The 26,066-nt window shown below is 42.4% G+C and overlaps 2 protein-coding genes across 3 annotated transcripts in view; one reads left to right on the forward strand and one right to left on the reverse strand.

Moving 5' to 3' along the window:
• Window positions 1-924: 924 nt before the first annotated feature.
• Window positions 925-24,327, reverse strand: LOC134340528 (SOSS complex subunit B1-B-like). Its single transcript, XM_063037853.1, has 7 exons — window positions 23,973-24,327; window positions 21,374-21,512; window positions 20,703-20,774; window positions 18,824-18,908; window positions 17,366-17,429; window positions 13,536-13,720; window positions 925-8,499 (listed from the first exon to the last, which is right to left on the reverse strand). The coding sequence occupies exons 1-7, from the start codon at window positions 24,049-24,051 to the stop codon at window positions 8,404-8,406; spliced, it is 720 nt and encodes a 239-aa protein (XP_062893923.1). The 5' UTR covers window positions 24,052-24,327; the 3' UTR covers window positions 925-8,403.
• A 122-nt stretch (window positions 24,328-24,449) lies between these two features.
• Window positions 24,450-26,066, forward strand: part of rnf41 (ring finger protein 41) — a 43,604-nt gene continuing 41,987 nt past the window's right edge. For both annotated transcript variants that reach the window (XM_063037858.1, XM_063037862.1), the window contains exon 1: window positions 24,450-24,614. The gene's annotated coding sequence lies outside the window, so the exon portion shown is untranslated. The remainder of the gene's footprint in view (window positions 24,615-26,066) is intronic.

Below are 26,066 nucleotides of genomic sequence, written 5' to 3' on the forward strand. Positions count from 1 at the left end.
CTGAGCACCCTGTAAATGTGCTTTGTTTCTTAAAGAACAGCATCCAACACTTACTTACCATGAGACTAAGATGCTAATGTAATGAACCATAAACCCGCACCTACTTCTGCCGCTGTGCTTCCATCTTTACCCTATTCTGTGAATTTATTGGATTCCTGGGATGCCAGGTTTGTTGTACGAAGAACAATTAAGCAAACTAGATTTGCAGTCCCTTGGGTTTAGCGGGATGAGATGCAATCTCATTGAAACTTATAAAATTCATATGAGGCTTGACAGGGTAGATGCAAGGGTAATGTTTTCCTTGGAATCTAGAAAAGGGTCAAGACGGAGATGCAGGGGACCTGGCAGAGGTACTTAAGATGTTCTTGGCCATGGGTGAACTGCCGGAGGATTATGGGATAGCTAATGTTCCATTGTTCAAGAAAGGGTCTAAGAATAAACCAGGAAATTATAGGCCAGTGAGCCTGACAGCAGTAGTGGGTATGTTATTGGAAGGTATTATAAGGGACTGGATATACAATGGGTAGACAAATCCTGATTTGGGATAGTTAACATGGCTTTTGTGTGTGGTAGGTTATGTCCAACTAATCTTACAGTTTTTTGGGGAGGCTACCAGGAAAGATGATGAAGGAAAGACAGTGGATCTTGTCTAGATGGACTTTAACAAGGCCTTTGACAAAGTCCCACATGGGAGGTTAGTCAAGAGGTTCAGTCGTTCGGTATTCAGGATAAGGTAGTAGATTGGATTAGACATTGGCTTTGTGGGAAAGCCAGAGTGGTAGTAAATGGTTGTCTCTCTGACTGGAGGCTTGTGACTAGTGATGTGCCGCAGGGATCGGTGCTGGGTCCATTATTGTTTATCTATAATCGACGAAATAGATCTTCACATGTTTTTTAAACTCTCTCTCTGCCCCACCAAACACACATACACGAAACATTTAAAGAGGTTTAAAAGAAGCATTTATTAACAGTATTTGTCAAAAAAATGGTGAGGTGTATTCAATATACAAGCAATCGATTGTACCTCACAAATTACACAGTATTTATCTGTGTAATCAATCCCATTAACTGACATTATTGCTGAATGCAAACAGTAATCCATGAATATTTAAAAAAAATTAGTGCCTGAAGTATTTGTTAACTACTAAGCAACAGAGTTGAATTTCCACAGACTAGCAGATTTGAACTTTACAGTGAGATGATCTCCTGCAATATCAGAGTATTACCACTGTGTGGCAATGACACGTCATTTGTCCTACTTCATGCAGTGATTGCAGTCTGGAAATAGATCTAGATGTAGAACATCCCTGAAGGAACAAATAAAATGAAAAAAAAAACATTGTCCTATTTCTTATGAGCCTCACTTAATCCTCAGCCTATTTCCCCTTGAACTGAGTGGCTTGCTAACCCATTTCCAAAGACAGTCAAGACAGAGGCCCTTTGCACTTCTGATCTCCCAATAAGGACTGGCTCATAGACCTCTGGTTTCCTTCTCCTGATGTCAATAATCAGTTCCTTGTTCTTGCTGACATTGAGTGAGAGGTTGTTGTTATGGCACCACTCAGCCAGATTTTCAATCTTCCTTCGATGTGCTGATTCATCACCACCTCTGATTCAGCCTATGACAGTGGTGTCATCGGCAAACTTGAATATGGCATTGGTGCTGTGCTTGGCCACACAGTCCTAAGCGTAAAGGAAGTAGAGCAGGGGGCTAAGCACACAGTCTTGTTGTGCACCTGTGCTCATAGAGATCATGGAGATGATGTTGCCAATCTGAACTGAGTGGAGGCCTGCAAGTGAGGAAATCTAGGATCCAAAATTCAGAGTAAAGTTATTATTAAAGTACATATTCAACCTTGAGATACATTTTCTTATGGGCAATTACAATAAATACAAGAAACACAACAGAATCAGTGAAAGACTGTACCCAACAGGTTGACCAAAAACCAATTTTCCAAAAAAAAAACAAACTGTGCAAATACAAAAGGAAAGAATAAAATAAATGAATAAGCAATAAATATTGAGAACATGAGATGAAGAGTCCTTGAAAGTGAGTCCATAGATTGTCGGAACAGTTCACTAATGGGACGAGTGCAGTTATCCCCTTTGGTTCAAAAACCTAATGTTTGAGGGGTAATAACTGTCCTGAATCTAGTGGTGTAGGTCCTGAGGCTCCTGAATCTTCTTCCTGATGGTAGCAGTGAGAAGAGAGTATAGCCTGGATGGTCAGGGCCCTTGAAGATGGATGCTGCTGGTGGGGAGGGCTTTACCCATGGTGGACTGGGCCGTATCCACTACGTTTTGTAGGATTTTCCGTACAAGGGCATTGGTGTTTCCATACTTGGCAGTGGTGCAACCAGTCAATACATTCTCCACTACACATCTATAAAAGTTTGTCAAAGTTTCAGATGACATGCCAAATCTTTACAAACTTCTAAGAAAAGTAGAGGTGCTGCTGTGCCTTCTTTGTATTGGCACTTACATGCTGGACCCAGGACAGATCCTCTGAAATGATAACACTGTTGTTAAAAAAAAAATTACTGTACTTCTACTTATAACGATGCTTAGTGAGGCACAGAGAGATCTGTATTTACTGACAAGTACCTTTATTGTTCAAACTAACAAATACGTGAATTCATACACTAAATACCTTGTGTGCACACCCACTAAGTATCCCTGACTCTCCTGAATAGTCAAAGAATAGCAAAGGTATTACCCGGGCAAAGGAGTTTACGCTGGCCAGGCGTTCCTCGTTGTCCCGGTTCACTGGTCACATGTTTCACACAGGGTTGCTTACACTTGTATCTGCAATGGTTATTCTTCGAAGTTACCGCTACCAGCACACACAAAGCATCCACTTCTATATCCATTCCTTATCAATTCAAATATTGCATTCCTGTGTCATTGGCCACAGGCCATGTGTCTGTCCTTTAACACCTTGTTATTGGCTCTGCTCTAAGCCAAAATCCACTTATTGCCCTCTTCCCATCAAGTGACAGTCAATAATTTATGGCGCTTTGTTCTCAATCAGCAATGAGCTTGAATCACCTCAGACAGGCATCAACCCCAACATTCACAAACCTGCATGCTATAGCCAACCAAAGAACATCTCACAAATAACTTCTTATTTGGAAATGATCTCCAGTCCAGCAGATGACCTGAAGAATCATTGTGTCTTCTTTAAAACATTGATCAAGCCCAGCATGTCATGCTCACAAAATGGAGAACAGAGTGTCTTCACAAAATGGCAGCCTCCATCCCCAAGCATGCGGCAAGAACAAAGACTGCTTCCACTGTCCTTGATTCATTTGAATGACAATTTGTAGATTGTCATTCTTTCTGGCCAACACCAAGGAATTTAAAGTTGCTGACCCTCTCCCCCAATGAGGACTGGCTTATGGACCTCTGATTTCCTCCTCTTGAAATCAATAATCTGCTTCTTAGTCTTGCTGACGTTGAGTGAGAGGCTGCGGCTGAGTCACTACTCAACTAATACCTCCAGTTACACAAGGAGGTATTGAAATTTATCGACGGTTTTAAGGGAATGATCGTATTGAATGCCAAGGCTCTTGAACCAGAGGGGATAACTTCACTCACCCCATCAATGAACTGTTCCCACAACCTATGGGCTCACTTTCAAGGGCTAAACAAATAATTTTCCCAATGTTTATTAATTATTCATTTATTATTGTGTATTTTTTTCTTGTTTTGTATTTACACAGTTGTTGTTTGTCCTATTGAAAGCAGCCTTTCATTGATTCTATTGTGTTTAATGTATCTACTGTGAATGGCTACCAAGACAATGAATCTCAGGGTTGTATATGGTAACATACATGTACTTTGAACTTTGAATTCAATCCGATTGGTGGGCCAAAGTCACATACAGGGTAAGGACAGCACCCCCAAAGTCATCAGTAAACATGAAGGGTTTTTATTTAAAATAATAATCTCATGGTTTTGTGGTCACCATGACAGTTTTTAACAGTTATAATTTAACTTGTTTCTTAAGCTTGAATTTAAATTCACCATCGGGCATGGGATTTGAACTCACATCTCTGGTTAAGTAGTCCAGTAACAGAGCCACAGCACCTCTAAATTCTTGATTAATGATGATTTTGACTTAAAAAAACAGTTAGGAAGATACCAGGTTCAGATCCCCATTCTGCAGTGTGTAAACAGATCTCACTGCTACGATAGTAGAGGTGTGGAAGAAGATTCTTCAGGCTGGGAGAATCATCCAGTAACCTAGACAGCATGTGGAGGTAGGACCAGACATGGTCACATTCAGAGTCAGAGATTTTCATACTTGCTTTTAAGTAGTGGCCCTGCAATTCTCGCAGAATTGACATTGATGTATAAAACCAGAATACTTCTGAACTTATCTGCTGCCACCAGGTATTTCTTTGACAATGCAAGGCAATTCCTTTACCAACCTGTGAAACATAACAACTGGCATTTCTATTGTGCCTTTCACAACTTGAGAACATCCCAAAGAGCTTTTAAGCCAATGAAGTGCTACTGACTTACAGTCACTGAATTGCAGCATGAGAGAGACCAGATTGTCTGTTTCAGTGATTTTGGTGAGGTATAAGTGTTGGCTCCAGGACAATCATTTAAAAATTATAAACAGCACAGCATTCTACTTTTATAGTTATCCCAAAAAATTAAGGGACTGAGAGATCAGGGTTTTATACAGAGCTCTCACTCTGGCTTGTGTAAAATTGTTTCCACTGTTGGCACTTTACAAGTCAAAAAAGCAGTTAGTGTTCTGAAAGGACTTATTCAGTAACAGAACACAAGTACTGCAGGTGGAAACCATACACGATGGCACATAGGAAGCATTGAGGGAGGCCTTGACAAGTTTACTGAGATAGGAAACATAGTTGCTCATTTGATTTACTCACGGTCAAGTGGGAATATATACTGTTATCAGCAATATGCTCAAAATGTACAAGATATACTTTTAGGCCACAAATGATATACTGTACCGTGTACATTTCTTGTCACTACGCCATAGAAAGGATGCAACAGGACCGCAGAGTGTGCGAGATTTATGAGGATTTGCCACAGTAGATGAAATGACTAAGGTTATTTTCTACGGAACAGAGGAGAGATTTGATTTGAGGTGTCTTCAACTATCAAGGGTTTATTTCCTTGGCAGGGATATTGGTAACCAAAGGAATATGAATATAAAAGAATTAGTAGGATTACAAGGCAACCAAAGATTTGTTTCTCCACTCAGAGGGTGGTGGTCTGTATCTCACTGCCTTGCAGGGCAATGTAGAACTTGGAATAGGCAGCACAGGACAGGCCCTTTGGCCTTTATGGTTTGCTGAATTAATTAAACCAATAACTGCTAATTAATCTAATTCCTCTTCCCCACACACTGACCATATCCCTCCCTTCTCTGCATATTCATGTGCTTATATAAGAGTCTCTTAAATGCTCTTATGCTATTGGCCTCCACCACCACCCATGTTAATGTATTCTAGGCCCCAACACAGGGCGGAAACTCTCACCACAATTTAAAGATACCCGGATGAGCTCGTGAGGAGCCACAGCCTGCAGGATACCAGACTAAACAATAGGAAATGGGTCAACTGAATACCTTCCTCATTTCAGCTAGTAGAAATGCAGTAGATCATTTCTGTGTCATGTACTGCAATTTCTACCATTTTAATCACTTGCATTAAGGCAGTACCTTAAACAAAACGCTGAAGGGTTTTACAGCCAATTAATTACTCTTCAAACATTCTTATTTGCCACCAGATACAGCAGTCAATTTGCACACAGGAAGGTCCAACAAACAGCAATGCAGTAGTGAATCAGATTATTTTTGACTATGATGTTGGTTTGAAGAATAAACATTGCACCCAGGATCTTTTACATCCATCAAGAGAACAGATGATGCCTCTGTTTTACATTGCACCTGAAAGAAGACTCCCCCAAATGTGCAGCCAGTCCTCAGTTCTCCACTGGGAAAATCACTCTGGATTCTGTGCTCTAGGTTGTGATGAGAGGAGTGGATTAGTCTTTTTCCCAGGGTTTGGAAAATCATGAACTTGAGAGCATCGCTTTCAGGAAAGAGGAGAAAGCTTGACTAGGAACCCAAGGGTTATATCAGTGTGGAATAAGCTACCAGAGGAAGTGATTGAGGCAGGTTCAATAACATTTAAAAGACAGCTGGACAGGTACATGGATCAAGGTTTAGGTTATGGCAAATGGGACTAGCTTGGATGGGGCACCTTGAATGGCAATTATAGTTGAGCTGAAGAGCTTGTTTCCATGCCGTGTGGCTCAATGACATGCTGTTCCTCAAGCCTGCACTATTCAACCAAAACTCAGCATATAGGGCTAAAGCTCTGAGTGGGAGTCATCGCCCCACCACAAACCAGCTCCTTTATTCTCTTTATTCCCTCCTCTCTTTCTCTGCAGCTTAATTTTTACTTGTTCTGCTTAAAGGTCATTGACCTGAACCGTTGCCCGTTTCTACTGTTTTTGGTTCATCTCATACTGGTTCAAATAAATGAAATGAGAAGAGGGGCCTTTGTACTATTAATTGCAAGGAAATTAAATCTATTATCATTTTATAAATATACAACAGAAAAGCAAGTTGGAGAAATAAGGGACATGGTTTCTTAAGCATTGTGTTATCATAGTACCTGTCCCCTATCTAAATACTAGTTACAGTGGCCTAGACTCCAGAGCAGAGTGTAAGCCACACTCAGACTTCTGGAGCTTATTTTAAGCCAATATTTTATATATAGACTTGTTCTAAAATTCTCTGTTCCAAGTGAGTTGATAAACCACTAACATTGGACTAGTTCCCAAACTTTTGATGATTAAATCTCGACATCACCTCCATCTAGATTGGGCACAACTAAACGATCCAGGGTTTAAACGTAATTCAAACTACACAGAGTTCAACAACAGTAACAGAAATGCTGGAAACACAAAGGGCTTTTGACCTGAAGCATTAATTTTGTTTCTCTTTCCGTAGATGCTGCCTAACCTGCAGTGTTGCCGGCATTTTGTGTTTTATTTCAGATTTCCAGTATCCACATATTTTCATTTATAAAGAATTCAAGGCATGGCAGTGAAAAAAAGCATGGCAAAAAGTCAGCTGGACTGCACTTGGAATATCGTCAAGAACGAGAGTGGAACTTAGTCTCAAAAATCTGAATACAGAGAATAAATTACTGCCTGACTCAGTAATCTGATGCTTTAAAAAATATATACACCAAATACTAGAATTGCACAGCACAGAAACAAACCATTATGACCACCTTATCCATGCTGACCGTGATGCTTATCAACACTATGCCTATTTACTCGCATTAGGCCCACATCCCTCGATTGCTTTCCTAACCACATACCTATCCAAATGCCTTTTAAACATTGTAATTGTACCCGCTGCACCTCCTCCCTTGACAGCTCAGTCCACATAACCACCACCCTCTGTATGGAGAAACTTGCTACGCAGATCTGTGCTTCTAACTATTACTTCCATTGTCCCCATTCGCTCATTTCGTCCCACCTTAACATTGATATTTCCTTTGTTCTACTCAATTCCCTCCCGCACCCTCTTTTCCAATTCTGATGAAGGGGTTCCAATTTGGAACATCAACTCTGGTTCCCTTTCCACAGATGCCACTTGGTCTTCTGAGTGTTTCCAACATTCTCTGTTTTATTTAAGAAAATTAGCAATGCGAGTAAAGAGCTTTGAAAAATGAAGAAGCAAAATATTTTAAAAACTGGCCACAATCTCTGGGTGTATGTACTCAAGTATCATTCTTGGGAACAAGGCAAGAAGAGGAGACCATCCAATGAACTCCTATTTTGGATGTTCTGTTATGAGGAGTTGTTTAGTGGATGCTAGGTACTCACCTATAGAAAGAGATGGTGTGGGGAAGGAACTAGATCCCTGGCATGCCCAAGAGTAGCTGCACCACACAGCACTAGGAAAGTCCCAAGGCCATTTCCAAATGCAGACAGAAGTTAACAAATGTCTTCCACGCCCTTTAGCAGCAATTGCCCAGGGTGGCTATTTGAGTGCGAGAGAGACACTGAACAAATATCAGTTTACATTTGGAGGATCAAGCTTAGCTGCAATGCACTGATCAAAGAAGTCACAGAAATCCACTGTTACAACATACATAGCCGCAAAATTATATATGGTCTTTAATATGACAGATCATCCGGAGGGTCTTTGCAGGAGCATAATCAAATAAACTTTGAAACGGGGCCACAAGGAGATAATGAGGAAGGCCTCCTGCTTAAAAGACCACAACTCTACTTGCAGCTGCTGGTCTTCACTCGCTTTGCTTGGAAGTTCTGAACTTTCACCCAGTTATGGTGGAAGTCCTAAAATCCCACTCAGCTGATTTGCTGATCCTGGGGAACTTACTCTGTTGTTGGATGTGCAAATCTCTGCAGCTTCCCCAGGACTTTGATGGGAAATTTCCCTGTCAAGCCTGCATTCTGTTCACCTGACATTAACTTCTAATGGGAAGAAATTGCTATAGTCAAAAGTTCATTTATTTAAAACTTAATTAAACTGATGTAAATGCATTCCATTACTTGTGTTCTTGTTTATTCAAGGGTAAATCGTTTTAATCATTTTTAAACCGTATTTTAAACAGTTGAATGTTTTTCAAACATTTGTTAAATTTACGAAGATACTTTACATATAGCAAAGATTAAATTCAACTGCAAGCTCCAAACTTGGGATTGGAAATGCATGGAATCAGAGTGCTGTCAGGATAGGTTACAGACACAGGGAAAGGGGAAGGCAGTGGAGGGATTTGAAAAGCAGAATCAGAGTGGTAACTATCAAGGCTTTGCTGAGTAAGGAACTAGTGGAGTTAGCAAACAAGGTGATGGATGGAGCTTAGTGCAAGTTAGGAAATGGGCAGCAGTTTTACAAAGAAGTAAACTTGGGAGGCTCCTTAGAAACATGCACGATATCAGTGATGGGGAAGATGCTGGAGTCTATAGTGAAGGATGTAATAACAGAACACCTTAAAGAAAAAGAATTGGATTGGGTAGAGTCATCGTGAATATATGAAAGGAAAGTCATGATTAACTAATCTGCTGGAGATCTTCGAGGATGTGACTACTGGTAGAATAGATAACGGGGGTGGGGTGGGGGACAGGAAGGGAACCAGAAGATGTGGTGTATAGGTATCTCCTGTGTTAGGAGGGATGAGAGATGCATTCTGAGAAATCGTTTTTTACTATTTTCCATAACACAAAGTTGCATCATCTGTGCACGCATCACGAACCGCAAGTGGGGAAAAAATATACTGTACGTTGTACCTACTGACTTCCATAAACAAACACCCCTCCCACACACACACAAACTCCACAAGAATAAATTTTATCCCATATCCCAAATTTTCAGGTAATGATTTATGAACTTCACAAGGATGAGTTTCCATAACCCAAACAGCTATAATGTGGGGATTGCCTGTACAGTAGATTCCAGTTAATTGGGCCATTGGTTAATTGCAGCATTCTCTTATTTGGGACAACCCTCAAAGAACAAAAGTTAATGGAGTAAATAGTCTAGATTTCCTTTGTTTATTTGGGATACTATGCCACTTAATGGGGACAAGAGGCCAATGCCAAACAGTTTCTAACTACTATCAGTCATGTGAACTTGTGTGGCCGTTAGTCACAACACCATGCCCCGAGTGAACAGTTTTTAAATGGCATCAATTGCTGTGCTTGTGTTAAAAAAGCAATAACTTTTGTCACAGATAGTTGGCAAGAAGTAAGCAATAAGACAAATCAGAACTGTTTTACTCACTGCAGTTTCAAGCATTCAGGCTTGGAGTTGCTATTAAAAGCCAGAGCGAAAATGCAACAATTTCACTACTTCAAAAAGTTAGAAATGATGAAGAATTTAAAGGTATCGATAATCATCTTGAATACTACAATAAAAATGAAAATTTGGAAGATGTAGTCATCAACAGCATTGTATGAAGGCAGTCCATTACCTCCACAAGGTGTCTGTGCTGATGTTGTTCATTTACAGTCAATCAAACAAACTCAACACGGATGAATTCCTGTCAATAACTACTAGGAACTAATACACAGTTTTATAGTATTGTAGTAGTATTGGTTTTGTATTTTATTTAAATACATTATTTGTTGCTCAGTTTGTCTCTTTTATACCTTTTTAACTATTTCCACAAAACTTCAGCTAACAGGGGCAGGTGCTTAATTGAACCAAAATGTACTGGTCCTGATGTATCCCAATTAACCAGAATCCACTGTATTTGGATTTTTAGAAGGCTTTCAGAGGTTGATGACAGGTCAGAGCAAATGGAATTGGGGGTTATACAATGGCATGAATTGGAAATTATTTATCAGACAGCAAACAGAGTTAGGATAAAAGGATTGTTTGTGACTGTACTTGGGCACCGCAGAAATCAGTACTCTGGCCTCAGCAATGATAATTTATCTGAAGTAACTAAGTGTCACAATTCCCAGTTTGCTGACAATACTAAACTAGTTGGGATTGTGATGAGGGAGGAAGGACATAAAGAGGCTTCAAGAGGAAAAGGACAAGCTAGATGAGTAAATGGGCAGAAATGTGGGAGATGCAACATAACGTGAAAAAGTGCAAGGCTACCCACTTGGGAGCACAAAACAGAAAATCAGAGTATTATCTTGAAACAGCGAGATATGTAATGTTGACCTCCAAAGGATCAGATACCCTTGTACACAATTCAATAATTAACATGTGCGTGGAATGAGCAACTTAGGAAGGCAATTTTTTTTTGAAATGTTTTTACAGGAGGATTTGAGAACAAATGGAAAAGCTGCCCTACTCCAGGGGGCCTGGTGAGACTGCACCATACCATTTTGGTCTCAATTGGTTATTGGGCTAAATAACCCTGGCATAGACAACATATTCAGATCATCGAAAAACTCTATCTTTTTAATCTCTGAGTAATGCAGACATCCCACCCTGCAAAAACTCATTTCAGGGAGGTATCACCACCATTTCAGGGAGGTAGCACCCTTGCCCCCTGCAACCCCATATCCCTCCCCCCCCCACCCCGTCGACCTCCAAGGGTGTATGTAATACTTTGTTTAGTGATTTTGTCTAATCTGTAAACCAAGTTGGGTATATGCAGAAAATGTGACATTAAAATATGTACTTATATTATCATGTTTATTCTATTACAACTTTAAGCAAGTCTACAGGGAGTTTGGCCTTATCATGTAGGACGTCAATAGCGTAGCTCCTTAGCAGCCAGCCAGCTAGTTTAAATAACGTTAGCTATGCTAATGAACGAATGACACCTGTTAAACTCACCTCAACATGTCTTTTACATTTTAACCCACCATGGACAATAGAAAAGTCACTGTTGCAAACAGTGCAGTGAGCAACACTGTCATTATTTTTGAGGTTGACTGTAAAGCCCGCCCACAGAAAACTGATAGGTCTACTTAGCAGGGGTCCCCAACATTTTTTGCACCGCAGACTGGTTTAATATTGACAATATTCTTGCGGACCGGCCGACCGGGGGGGAGTTAATCACGACCGGAATATAGGTGATAAGTCAATTATAAGTCAATAGCATCATAACATTTTAAGTAACGTTTGGATATTAAACACACAGCGCATATTTCCCCTGTATGAACATATAAAATCATTGCAACACACCAATACCGCTGAATCAGTGGAAACCCTGGTCTTGTTTCCATGCAACAACACGGTCCCATCGAGGGATGATGGGAGACAGCGATACTCGAAGGGGTTTCCTTAGGTCCAGTCTATTCTGCAATTTAGTTTTCGTTGCATTCATTGCAGAAAACCCCACTTCACAGAGATATGATGTTGGAAATGGAAGCAGCGTTTTCAGTGCTTTCGCGGCTATCTCAGGATATTTAGCCTTGGCTTTGATCCAGAATGCCAGCAGAGATGTTATGTCAAACATACTTTTCAGCCCACCATCATTTGCAAGCTCGAGGAGTTGATCTCCTTCCCGCGCTGACATGGATGACACATGCGTAATGACCTCGCGTGCGTAATGGCTCAACAGTGGGTGACAGGGAATGAGGAAAGGTGCAGCTGACTCATATCGCCAAATCATATTTTCTTCGCAGCCCAGTGGTTGGGGACCACTCTTAGCACGAAGAGAGACCAATCAGGATGCTCACTCTCCCTCTCCCTCTCAAAAAAAATCTATTTCCGGGATATTGTATATAATTTCCAGGCATCAGGGAGCCACTATCGATATGCGGGAGACTCCCGGAACTTCTGGGAGAGGTGGGATGTCTAGTTATGGCAAATTCACTCTATCGAATACTGGGCCTTCTGCATCCCTGTTAATCCATGTCAGTCACCAGTTAAAGCTTGTGATCACTAGAAGAGGACATACACACAAGTGGAAGGAGAAAGACATTTGTCCACAATACAATAACCATAGGTCTTTTTTAAGGTCAGCCATCAACCCTCACAAAAGCTTCAGCTGAGCAACACACATCAAAGTTGCTGGTGAACGCAGCAGGCCAGGCAGCATCTCTAGGAAGAGGTACAGTCGACGTTTCAGGCCGAGACCCTTCGTCAGGACTAACTGAAGGAAGAGTTAGTAAGAGATTTGAAAGTGGGAGGAGGAGATCCAAAATGATAGGAGAAGACAGGAGGGGAAGGGATGGAGCCAAGAGCTGGACAAGTGATTGGCAAAAGGGATATGAGAGGATCATGGGACAGCAGGCCCAGGGAGAAGGAAAAAGGGGAGGGGGGGAAAACCCCAAAGGATGGGCAAGGGGTATAGTCAGAGGGACAGAGGGAGAAAAAGGAGAGCGAGAGAAAGAATGTGTGTATAGAAATAAATAACAGATGGGGTACGAGGGGGAGGTGGGGCCTTAGCGGAAGTTAGAGAAGTCAATGTTCATGCCATTAGGTTGGAGGCTACCCAGACGGAATATAAGGTGTTGTTCCTCCAACCTGAGTGTGGCTTCATCTTTACAGTAGAGGAGGCCGTGGATAGACATATCAGAATGGGAATGGGATGTGGAATTAAAATGTGTGGCCACTGGGAGACCCTGCTTTCTCTGGCAGACAGAGCTTTATCTCATCAATTTGATCTAAATGGCTTTAAATTGTCAGATGCTCTACCCCCATTGAAAGTATTTTAAAAGAATAAAAATTATTCAGATGCAATTAAACAATGGGATGGAAATATGGGGAGAGTAAAACGGGTTAGGATAGGATTTGTATATTAAAAAAAATGTGGGTGATGGTCAGTGTGACTTTGATGGGCTGAAGGGCCTGTTTCCACACTGTATCTCTCTAAACAAGACAGTTTGGTAGGGGAGAGGAGTGGCAGACTGTGTCATCTTGCTGGCTGTCATGCATCCAGTACCTTGAGGTGTTCATTTTAAGGAGCCTAGGGAGAAGGGTTGGATATACTTTGCTGAAAAAGAATACCATTTTTATACAGTTGACAGATTATCAAAAAGAGAGCAAAGGAAAAGGTCAGAGGTTCCAAGATCAAAAATCAGCGTTTTGGTACCCGCCGTGGATCCCTTCCATTGCTAAGAGTGGTGGTTGCTGGGGTGGAGGTGGATGTGGCCACTGCCTGGTTATTTCCTGGGCTGCGTCCATTGCCTCTTCCAGCCGCTGCTGCCGCTGGCGGCTGGTGATTCGAGTTGCCTGGGGAAGCTCCAGTTGTGCCAGCAGCGTTCAGATTCTCATTACCTGGAGCAACAGGAACAAGGAACAAAACCCAATGACAACAGCATATCAATAGAGCTAGTTTCCTTTTACGGGCAATTCAGGAAACTTTCTCTAATCACATCACCCAGAATCAGAATCAGGTTTAATATCACTGACATATGTCGTGAAATTTGTTGTTTTGCGGCAGCAGTACACTGCAATACATTAAAAATACTATAAATTACAACAAGAAATACATATTTAAAAAAAATTAAATTAAACAAGTTGTGCAAGAAGAGAACAAAAATAGCGAGGTAGTACTTATAGGTTGGTTCATTGTCCATTCAGAAATCTGATGGTGGAGGGGTAGAAGCTATTCCTACAACATTAACTGTGTGTTTTCAGGCTCCTGTACCTCCTCCCTGATGATAGTAATAAGAAGAAAGCAAGTCCTAGGTGATGGGGGTCCTTAATGATGCAAGCCACCTTTTTCAAACATAGCCTTTTGAAGACATCATCAATGCTGGGGAGGGTAGTGCCCATGATGGAGCTAGTCGAGTTTATAAACCTCAGCAGCTTTTTCTGATCCTGTGCATGGGCTCCTCCATACCAGACGGTGATGCAACAAGTTAGAATGCTCTCCATGGTACATCTGTAGAAATTTGTTGGGAGTCTTTGGTGGCATACCAAATCTCCTCAAGCTCCTAATGAAATATAGCTGCTGGCATGCCCTCTTCATAACTGCATTATTATGTTGGGTCCAGGATAGATCTTCAGAAATGTTGACACCCAGGAATTTGAAACTGCTCACCTTTTCCAATTCTGATCCCTCACTGAGGACTGGTTTGTATTCCTTCAACTTCCCCTTTCTGAAGCCCACAATCAATTCCTTGGTCTTACTGACATTGAATGCAAGGTTGTTGTTGTGACACCACTCAACCAGCTGATCTATCTCACTCCTGTATGCCTCCCAACCACCATCTGAGATTCTGCCAACAACAGTTATGTCATCGGTAAATTTAAAGAAGGTGTTTGAGCTGTGCCTAGCCACACAGTCAAGGGCGTACAGAGAGGAAAACCTGCACTGACTGGTCTTCCAACGAGGAAGTTAAGGATCCAGTTGCAGAGGAATATAGAGTCTCAGGTTTAGAAGCTTGTACTGATGGGATGCCCATCAACCCCATCTGTGCTTAATTGCCCACCAAAGTGAGACAGGCACCATATTTGATCTTCTGGCTATCCTCCCTGGTTGAGTTACAACCTCTTGGTAAAGTTCCATGGTTCTTCTGCTCAGTGCCTTCTCCCCTAGTAGGGAGCAACTCCAAGACAAAATAGAGCAGAAATTAAGAACTATTTACACAGACTGCAGCCTGCTAATCAATCTTTCTGTCCACATCCATTTGTGAATGTCAGGACAATTAAACAGGAGGCTGCTCCAAGAACATGACCATCTTCAACAATAGGGCGGTGCAGCATGTGAGTGTTGAAGATAAGGCTGAAGAAGGCAGTTTCAACCTCGCCATCATCGTAGAAGCCTATCTTCATCCAATTCGATCTGTTTCACTTGATAACAGCAAACAAATGAGAGCACAAGATAGAGGGAAGGCATTCCAGTACTATTACAACATACCATTTCACAACCCCTCAGCAAATGAGACAGCCCACTCCCACATGCTGCGAGACCTAGACAACATATAGGCACAGGCTGAAAAGTGGCAAGCAACATTCAGGCCACACAAGAACCAGACAACAGAGATTCTTACTACCTTCACTCATTGTTTGGGGTCCGTCAAAATCCTCCTGGGGTTCACCACTAACTAATAAGTCAAATGGAACTATCACAGGTACAATGGCTACAACAGCAGTTCCGATGTCATGCTGTCATAGATGTGCCCAGCTGCCAAACTCGTGGTCTATACTAGGAACATAAAAAGCTTTACTGTAGCTTGACCTCATTCTTCCAGAATTATTCCAGTAAAGGTCCACACAGGTTATAAGCAGCACAGTCTTACACACCGCATCTGACACTTGCAGGACCCAGGGTGTTGCCTGCACTGGGGGGTGTGATTTACAAAGAATGCTGCGTAGACTACGACTTTATTCTCTGGAGCACAGGAGATTGAGGGGTGACCTAGACAAGGGTGTATAAGATCATGAGGGGCATAGACAGGGTGAAAGGACATAGCCTTCCCCACCCCTCCTCAACAGGGTGTGCTATAAACAAGGTGGTGTAGGTTTAAGATCAGAGGCGAGAGCTGCTAGAAATAGTAGTTGAGTCAGCTACATTAGCAATGTTTAAAAGGCACCTAGATAAGTATGTGGATAGGAGAGGTTTAAAGGGCTAAGGCCAAACGCAGCAGGTCTGACTAGGACGCTGGACAACACAGACAATGGACCAGTTGGACAGAAGGGTCTGTTTCTTTGCTGCATGACTCTGTAACCCTCTGCTATTGCCTGGGACCTGGTTCCTTTTCCCTTTTCCCCAAGAGATCAAATAAATAGTTACAAACTGGTTAATTGCAGAAAGGTTCAGTCAGGTGCAAAGGGCTGTGCATTGTCAAAACTTCCGCCCCATTTTCTCAGGTGAATTATACATGCAGGGATCTCAGGCAAGAAAGTGAAAGACACTTTGCCTCCTATCATCTGTTAGTTGTGGCAAAGGCAGTGGCGAAGTTAAACTCCCAATGACCTGACCTTGCCCCATGATCAAACCTAGGCACAACTACATGCTTGTGACATTGCATTTTCTAACACCAGAGACACTGTGGCCTGGTCGAGCAAGGTTGTCCATTCAAGTGCCAACAAGGAGCCAAACTGACTGTCAAAATACATTTCACACTGAATGCTTTTGCAGCCAGATCTTCATCCCATCAAAAAGAGCTGGAATCTAACCCAGGGCATCTGAAGAGAGCTGCATTCATCTTTTGCCGTACCTTACATCCCAGAATGTTTTGCAATGTTTTGCGTACTTTTGCAGCCACTCGCGTGATGTAGGAAACACCGCAGCCAATTTGCACAGAGCAAGCTCACACAGACACCAATGTAATAATGACCACAGCACATTTTTTAAGATGTTAGTTGAGGCAATTTTGCAAGTAAGCTATCAAAGTTTGCATTCACTTTTGGCAGAATTACTTTAAATAGTCACAGGGGAGTGCAGGAATACATCACTGAGCTATGCCAACAATTAGAGAAATCAGTGATGGTAAACATGTGTTGTGCCTGCTGGAAAAAAGAATTGGCCACAAGCTCAGGACATCCCAAAAGGTTTCACAACCAACAAAGGTTTTCTTTTTGAAATGCAGTCATTTATTGCAATGCTGGAAACACAGCAGCCAATTTGCGCATAGCAATTTCTAATATGCAATACTGTAACGATAACTGTATTATATACTTCCAACAAGGTTTATTGACAGATGAATATTGGACCCAGAAAACCTAGAAGAACTACCGACTCTCAAAATAGGGCCAAGGGGTCACTTACACCAACCTCGAAGAGCATACTGGGCCTTAGTTCAGTACTTCATCGAAGACAGTACAGTATCCTGGGCACTGTCACTCCAACAGAAACCTCAGAACATTTCAGTGTCTTTGTTTCTCATTGCACAAAGGAATTTCTTCCTAAATTCCAGGATTAGTGGTGCCAGTCATGTGGAATACTGTGGGTCCTTTAATGAAAGTACTTACCGGTACTAACAGAGGGAGTTGAAGGCGCTGGACTAGCTGTTGAAGAACTTTGTTCAGGTGGAGTCTTAAAAAGGAAGAAAAAAGGTGGTCATGTTTAGCTGGCTCAACCATCCATAAACTATTGAAATTCACTCCATTCCTCTTCCATGACACTGTCTGCTTCTACTGACTTGCATCACACCTCCCCCAAACCAAAAAAAACTCTCCCCATGTAGAAATCCTGACAATACAAACTGGCAGTCTGGAAAAGACCAGTAGGTCCATTAGGGTCAACTCCAAATGACAATGAAAGTAGTGTTAGTAAATAAGTGGCTTCCTATCCCTAACTTATACCGCTCACCAGTTATGCAATAGTCCCAACCTCAAATGGCTCCAAAACACAGATTATTGTTTGATTGTGCAAAACTACTGGACTCTCTCATGCTAGGTCAAGGTGAGCTGCTCCTTGAACTGTTTCAAAACCAATGTCCACATTGCTGAGGGACAGTCATGTTGCCCAGCAACTCTCAATTCCCAACCTCCCCCCCCTCCACAAGCTTACCTCCAACAATCTAACACATCCTACCACCAGCACACTCAGTCCTAGTGAAAGGGTCACAGTATGCACCTGATGGTATAAATCTGCAACTCTAGTACATCAGTAAGAACCCAAGTCTATCCATTTCAGTGGTTAGACTACATTTCAGCTCAGTGCCTATAGACTGGGAAAATCTCCAATCCAAGATGGCGGGGAATTGGGTGTGTGGAGAAGGTAAGGATTCAAAATTAACTGTGACACCTTCATTGGTAAAGTAGCCTGTCCACACACTCACCAAAGTTAGAAGATTGGCCCCAGTGTCCAGGGTTTAGGAGGGGTGTAGTCAGACGAGGCATTGATTGACTCCACCTTCTGTTGAAACTATGGGCACGTGACTGTCAGACAATAAAAGCCTTGGGATCTCTGCTCCTTGTGTGGTTAAAAAGGACCTGTAGCCCAGCAAAAAGCCAACAGCTTCAATAGAAATGGAAATAATTATCCTGGAAAAGTCATGGTAATGACCACTTGGATAGAGCACCAGAGAACTGACAACCACCTGCAGAAATTCCACCTCCATATAGTATTGGGGAAATGTAAAATGGCATTAAATTCAAACAGCATAACCCTCCAGGGAGAGACATGAGACTACAGATACTAGAATCTGGAGCAACAAATAATCTGCCAAAGGAACTCAGCAGGTTGAGCAGCGTCGTTGGTAGGGGGTGATGGGGGGGGGGTGGGGTGGGGAAGAGATCTTCAAAGTAAGTTGAGATCCTGCATCAGGACTGAGTGGAGGAGTGATGATTGGTGGACTGAGGACTGATGCAGAGTTTTGACCCAAAATGTCAAAATTCCTTTTCTCCCACAGAAGCTGCTCAACCTGCTGAGTTCTTCCAGCAGATTATTTGTAGCATAACCAACCACTTAGGCAACAGACTTACCGGTTTGTTCTGTGACAGCGGTTGGGCCATGTACTCAGGATTTGGGTCACTGAAATTTGGCACTTCTGAATACTGCATACAAAATCTAAAAGGGAATACAAGTATTTGAGATTTTGCGTGTCTGCACAGTTCACAGCTATTGTCAATCAGTTAGGTAAATTTCAGTCAACACATTATTTGGGAGTATTATACAGGCAACAGTAAAATGGATCTGACAAGACAAGTATCAGAAACAAGGCTTTCTGCCCCCACCAAGCTGGGCACAAACAGTGTACAGGATCTTTTGAAATGGAATAGGGGATCTCTCCTTTACTCCTTGCTGTTATTTATCCTTAACAGCACCAAAAGTATTTTTGCTTGGTTTTATCAATTTCCTTTTGAAAGTTTCTATTGAATCTGCCCCTCCCTCTCACTGAAATCTCTCCCTCTCCTGTGAGGAGGTGGCACCCCCTCACAACAATAATCAAGATCAGGAACAAGAAACACTCACTTCCAATCCCTCAGTGAGCTCCGTATTGAAGCTTCAGTACATGGCAGTCCATAAACACATACCAGAATCAGGACATTTGACTCATCGAGTCTGCTCACCATTCTGTCATGGCTGATTTATCATCCATCTCAATCCCATTCTCCTGCCTTTTCTCATAACTTTTGGTCCTCTGACTAATCAAGAACCTATCACCCTCCCCTTTAAATATGCACAATGACTTGGCTGCCACAGCCATTTGTAGCAATGAATTCCACAGATTCACCACCCTCTGGTGAAAGAAATTCCTCCTCGTTTCCGTTGACAGGCATTGATCGAGTGGATAGTCAGAGGCTTTTTCCCAGGGCTGAAATGGCTAACACAAGAGGACACAGGTTTAAAGTGCTTAGAAGTAGATACAGAGGAGATGTCAGGGGTAAGTTTTGTTTTTTTTTTTACGCAGAGAGTGGTGAGTGCGTGGAATGGGCTGCTGGCGATGGAGTCGGATACGATACGGTCTTTTAAGAGACTCCTGGATAGGTACATGGAGCTTAGAAAAAAAAGGGCTATGGGTAACCCTGGGTAATTTCTAAAGTAAGTACATGTTCGGCACAGCATCGTGGGCCAAAGGGCCTGTGTTGTGCTGTAGGTTTTTATGTTCTAAAAGGACATCCTTCTATTCTGGTCCTATACTCCCCCATTACAGAAAACATCCTCTCCACATCCACTCTATTAAGGCCTTTTAATATACAGAAGGTTTTAATGAGATCCCCTCTTGCTCTCCTAGACTCCAATGAGTATAGGCCCAGAACCATCAAACACTCCTCATACATTAACCCTATCACTCCCAGGATCATTCTTGTGAACCTCCTCTGGACCCTCTCCAATGTCAGCACATCCTTTCTTAGATAAGGGCCCCAAACTGCTCACAATACTGCATATGTATCTGACTAATGCCTTATAAAGCATCAGCATTACATCCTTGCTTTTATATTCATCCTCTTGAAATGAATGCTAACATTGCAGTTGCCTTCCTTACTACTGTTCAGCTTGCAAATTAACTTTTAGGGAATTCTGCATGAGGGCTCCCAAGTCCCTTTGCACCTCTGATTTCTGAATTTGCTTGCTGTTTATTTCTTCTACCAAAGTGCATGACCATACACTTCCCGACACCGTATTCCATCCGCCACTTCTTTGGCTATTCTCCTAATCTGTCCATCCTTCTGAAGACTCCCTGCTTCCTCAACACTACCTGCCCCCCCTCCAACTATCTTTCTATCACCTGCAAACTTGGCCACCAAGTCTTCTTTAACCAGACTATCTGATTAGAGAGAATCAACTGGAGCAGTGCGGCAAGAACCTGAGCTTAAAGCAGCTTCTTCACTGTTTCCACTTTGAAGGCATAGAACTTACTCTCCAACTTTCTGAAGGTCACCTCCTCTCCCTGTGTAAAGTGTCAGACATCCTTTCCAGATTGAAGCATATCTGTAAATATAATATGGCCCTGTTAGAAATAATCTGACACAACAGGATGAGGCAATACAAGGATCTCTACACAGAGGACATGAGCTATAAGCAGAGGTCAGATGAACTTGGGTTGTTTTCTCTGGAGTAGCAGAGGCTGAGGGGAGACCTGACAGAGGTTTATAGATTATGAGAGGCATAGATCAAGTAGACACAAAGTATCTTTTTCTTTAGGGTTGAAGAGGGCGTGCATGAGAGGGGAGACAATTTCAGGGATACTGGAAGATATTAATCCAGCAGGAATTAAGCAAGACATAAGAGACTTCAGATGCTGGAATCTGGAGCAATGCATAGTCTGCTGGAGGAACTCAGGAGAGTCGAACAGCATCTGTGGGGGGGCGGGGGGAGGAGAAAAATTGCCAACATCTCACATCAAAACCCTGATACAGAATTTCAATCTGAGTCAACAATACTTTTTTCTCCTCCGCAGATGCTGCTCAACCTCCTAAGTTCCTCCAGCAGATTGTGTGTTGAGCATTATTTAGCCATTGCTTGCATTCATATAAGTACAGCGATGTTTGCTCTAATTTAAACAGTTGTGTTAAACTAAGCGAGTTTACCCTCTGGTCAGTCGGATAATGTCTCCAGCCTGGATCAGACTTCCCACGTCATCCCAAACAGATATATTGATGCTGCCGGTTTTATCAGCGACTTTGCATGTCCTGACTTCATGCCCATCCTTTGTTTTCGTCACTCGTCCTATAGAATGGAAAACACAATGATGAATGACTTGAAAAAGTTCACCCAGGGACTTAAAAGACATGCTAGGGAGGCTTTTTCTCCCTTCAGGCTTCCTGTTCTATCAGTTCACTTGGAAAATGAGTAGTCAACATGGACTTATGAAAGGTATTTCATAATTGACTAGCCCATTGAAGTTCTTTGAGCATCTAGTAGGGGAGATGAGGGGAAGCCAGTGGATGTGGTTGGTGTGTTTGGATTTTCAGAATGCTATTGATAAAGGTCCCATACAGAAGTCTGGTGAATATGATGGGGATTGAATGCAAGTTAGCGGTACAATTCAAGGAATGGGGAATGGACTCAGGTTAGTAGGCTATAATTTGCGGAGTATCGCAGGGATTGGTGCTTAAACCAGCACAATCTATAATAAATGGCTTTGTTGAATGGACCGAATATAATATTTTCAAGACACAAGAGATGTGCAGATGCTGGAGGTCCAGAGCAACACACACAAAATGCTGGAGGAACTTGGGTCAGGCAACATCGAGGGAAATGAATAAACAGATGACGTTGCGGGGCGAAACCCTTCTTCAGGACTGGAAAGGAAGGGGGGAAGATACCCAATAAAAAGGAGGGGCAGGGAAAGGTGGACAAGCTGGAAGGTGATGGGTGAAATCAGGTGGGTGGGAAAGGTAAAGGGCTGGAGAAAAAGGAATCTGAGTAGAGAGGAGAATGGACCATGGGAGAAAGGGAAGAAGGAGGGGCACCAGGGGGAGGTGATAGGCAGGTGAGGAGAAGAGGTAAGAGGCCAGAGTAGGGAATAGAAGATGGAAGGGGGAGGAGAAAAGAAAAAAAATAGAAAAAAAATTAACAGGAGAAATTGATGTTCATCCATCAGGATGGTGGATACCTATACAGAATATCAGGTGTTGCTCCTCCACCATGAGAGTGGCCTCATCGTGGCAGAAGAGAAGGCCGTGGACCAACATATGAGAAGGCCGTGGACCAACATATCAAATCAGGAATGGGGATAGGAATTAAAATGGTTGGCCACCAAGAAATTCTGTTTTTGGCAGATAGAGCAGATGTGCTTGATAAACTGGCCCCCCAATTTACATCGAGTCTCACCAATGTAGAGCAGGCCGCATTGGGAGCACCGGATACAATACAGAGACTTCAGCATTCATATGAGTAACTCAGTCCTCCAGTATCGCCGACCAGAGAAAGGCCCAACTATGTCTGTTGTATCCCAGAAGTCAGCCAATTTTCTTTCCACACCTTACACTTTGAGCTTTTCACATTCTGAAAGAACTTTGAGGTGACATGGTCAAACTACAGTATGTTTGTGGGCAACAGCATAGCAGATGGAGTAGTTTGTGGAAAAGTGCAATGTTATCCTTTTTGCTACAGCAAACACAAAAATGCTATGTATTTTTGAAATGATGAACGATTGGGAAATATTGATGTTCAAGAGAATCTTGATGACCTTGTACACTGGCCACTGAAAACAAGTATGCATGTAGCAGGTAATTAAGAAGGCAGATAATGTGTTGGCCTTGATCACAATGGGATTCAAGTAAAGATGCCCTTGACAACAGCAGATCTGGAATACTGCATACAATGCTGGTCTCCTTAGCTTATGAAAAAGATGTGCTATGAAGCTGCATCTGATTCCTAGTTTGTCATGTGAGGGGAGATTGAGTAGGCCGGACCTCTAGAATTTCAAAGAGTGAGAGGCAACTTCATGAAGATAGTTTTAATTCTCAGAGTAGAGGAAGGATGTTCTCTTGGATGAAGAGTCTAGAACTCAGGGACAGCCTCAAATTAAAGGATAGGACAACAATACTGAAACGGAGGGGGAGGGAAACTTGCTTCACTCAGAGGCTGTGAATCTTTGGAATTTTTCCACCAAAAAGGCTGCAGAGGCATTGATTGTGTGAGTGGACTGATTGATTGCAAAACAGCTCAATAGGATTTCTGGAGAGTAAAGGAGTCAAGAGATAGGGCAGGAAAACAGAGAGATTCAGCCTTGTGGAACAGCAGAGTGGTTTCAATGGAACAAGTCACCTATTCCTACTCCCATTGCGATGAACCATTTCCAGCTGGGGACCTTTTATCTGTCACAAGACCAGCATCAATATCAGTAGAAAATAAGACAGCTGAAGAAATAGGGTTTGGAATAGCACAGTGCCAGACTCTTTAAAAAACACGTTTAATCAATCTCACTCATTCATGTTAGGAAGCCATCTACTGCTAACATAGTATCCAAACGTGTCACTAATACTACAATCCAGTTAATCCTAAATGGCTCCTTTGGCCAAATTGGAATGAAATTGGAATGGAATTGGAGCAGAGACACAGATCGAGGACGTCAATCTCGGTACGGATCAGCGAATTCTGCTTGAAAGGTTCACATAACAAGGACAGGACTGGATTGTGTTCTGTCAGATGGGTGAAATACAGAATGTTTTCTTCACTCACCTATCTCCAGGACAATGAAGAGAAGGTTGAGATTTTTTAAACCAGCTTTGATATCCTTAACGTAAGTGTCGCTTGACATCCTACCTTCACATAGGGGCAATCAATTACTCTAAAGCTACAAACTTGAGCCAACAAGTTGGAGGGATCAGGCTTACAACACATACAAATCACTGGTTGGACTTGCAAGATCAGAATTCTCCCTCTCTCCCACAAAATAAATGCACAATCCCTGACCCCAAGGCTTCTTTAAACACTACATCCTGCCCTTCCTTCTTCCCTCACCGACAACATCAACCCCACCGCCTTCTCTCTGGAAACTCCGGCTTTCCTTCAGCCATCTCCCGGAACTGCCTCTGACGAGAAGGCCCTCTGGCCAATCAGAGACCGCCTTCCAGTTCAGCGCTAAGCGCGGCCTTCAACCAGTAGGGGCGGGATATCCGCTTGCTGGCGCCGTCCGGACGTAGATGAGCTCCCGCAGGAGGCAGGTGGGAGGGATCGGCAATGTTAAAGGCTTCGTGTGCTTTGTTATGGAAGCTGGAGAGATAAAGAGTGCCAGGCCGTTCCCGAGCAACGAACGCCCAACTTATGGACATGCCTATATACGATCAAGCTCCAGAGTGTTATTAAATTAAAAACTCTGACGTATGTACCTACATTCTTACCTACGAACCGTAGACCCAGTTTCTTCTCTCTCTTTCTCTCTTCACTATTAGTAATTATTCTTACGTGCTGTTGATGTGTGTTACAGTACTGTTGGGTAGGGTTTTCAGAATGATTTTTGTGTGTTTTCCATCTTGCGAACAAAATGAGGATGGAATCGGTTCTCTACCCAGGGACATTCTTGTAGAAGAGGTGGCTATCAATGTACCTAGTGTATTCAAATAAAAGTAGCACAGAATTAAAATGTTGTAAATAAATTCAGATTATGCAAACACAGAATATGCTGGAAATATTCCGCTGGTCAAACAGCGTCCATGTTGGAATGAACAGAAAATGTTTTGGTTCAAGGGCAGAAATGGTAAAGTGGGAAAACTTATTCTATTGAACACATCCATTCAGCCCACAAGGATGACCCACGAGTTCCAGTCGCTTTAAATTCCTTGCGGCACCCCCACTCTGACCTCAACGATTTAGGACTTCTACATTGCCCAAAGCAACCTCGAGAAACAACACCCCATCATTGATTGGGCTATGTTGAAGCTCTGGGGACTACTAAATTGAACAATTTCAGATTTTTTTTCTTGCCTCCCTACAGATGTGGCTGGACCTCTGGTTCAATTTTCATTTGTCTTTTATTTTTCCAGCTGATTGCTTTTAAAGTAATTGTTACCTTGACTCTTAACAAACTTCTACAGATGTACTGTGGAGAGTATTCTAACTGGTTGCATCACTGTCTGGTATGGAGGGGCCACTGCACAGGATTGGAAGAAGCTGCAGAGAGTTGTAAATTCAGCCAGCTCCATCATGGGCAACATCAAGGACAAAGGCAATGCCTCAAGAAGGTGGCATCCAACATTAAGGTCATTAAGGACCCCCATCACCCAGGACGTGCCCTCTTCTCATTACTACCATCAGAGAGGAGGTACAGGAGCCTGAAGATGCATAGTCAATATTTTGGGAACAGCTTCTTCCCCTCCGCCATCAGATTTCTGAACAGACAGTGAACCAACTCACGAACACTATCTCACTATTTTTGCTCTCTTACACAACTTATCTAATAATATATATAAAATTGTAATTTGTAGTTTTTTTTTATCTGTATTGTACAGTAGTGCTGCCACAAAACAAACTTCATAACATATGCCAGTGATATTAGAGCTGATTCTGATTGTGATTCTGCTGAATATCACAAGTCCCCTCTCAATCACTTTATGTAATCTATTCAGATTTGCATATTGGTGGTAACATCATCAGCTATTGCCCATCCCTAATTACCTGTCAGAAGTTGGCGTTGAGCTGCAATGCTCTTAGTGACAGTGCTCCAGGGACGGAATACCGAGATTTTAAACTCAGCAATGATAAAGAACCAATGATATATTTCTAATGTGGGGCAGTGTAAGACTCAGAGGGGAACCTGTGGTGTTTTCCTTGCAC

The sequence above is a fragment of the Mobula hypostoma genome, chromosome X1, assembly GCF_963921235.1.
Source record: "Mobula hypostoma chromosome X1, sMobHyp1.1, whole genome shotgun sequence".
NCBI lineage: Eukaryota > Metazoa > Chordata > Chondrichthyes > Myliobatiformes > Myliobatidae > Mobula > Mobula hypostoma.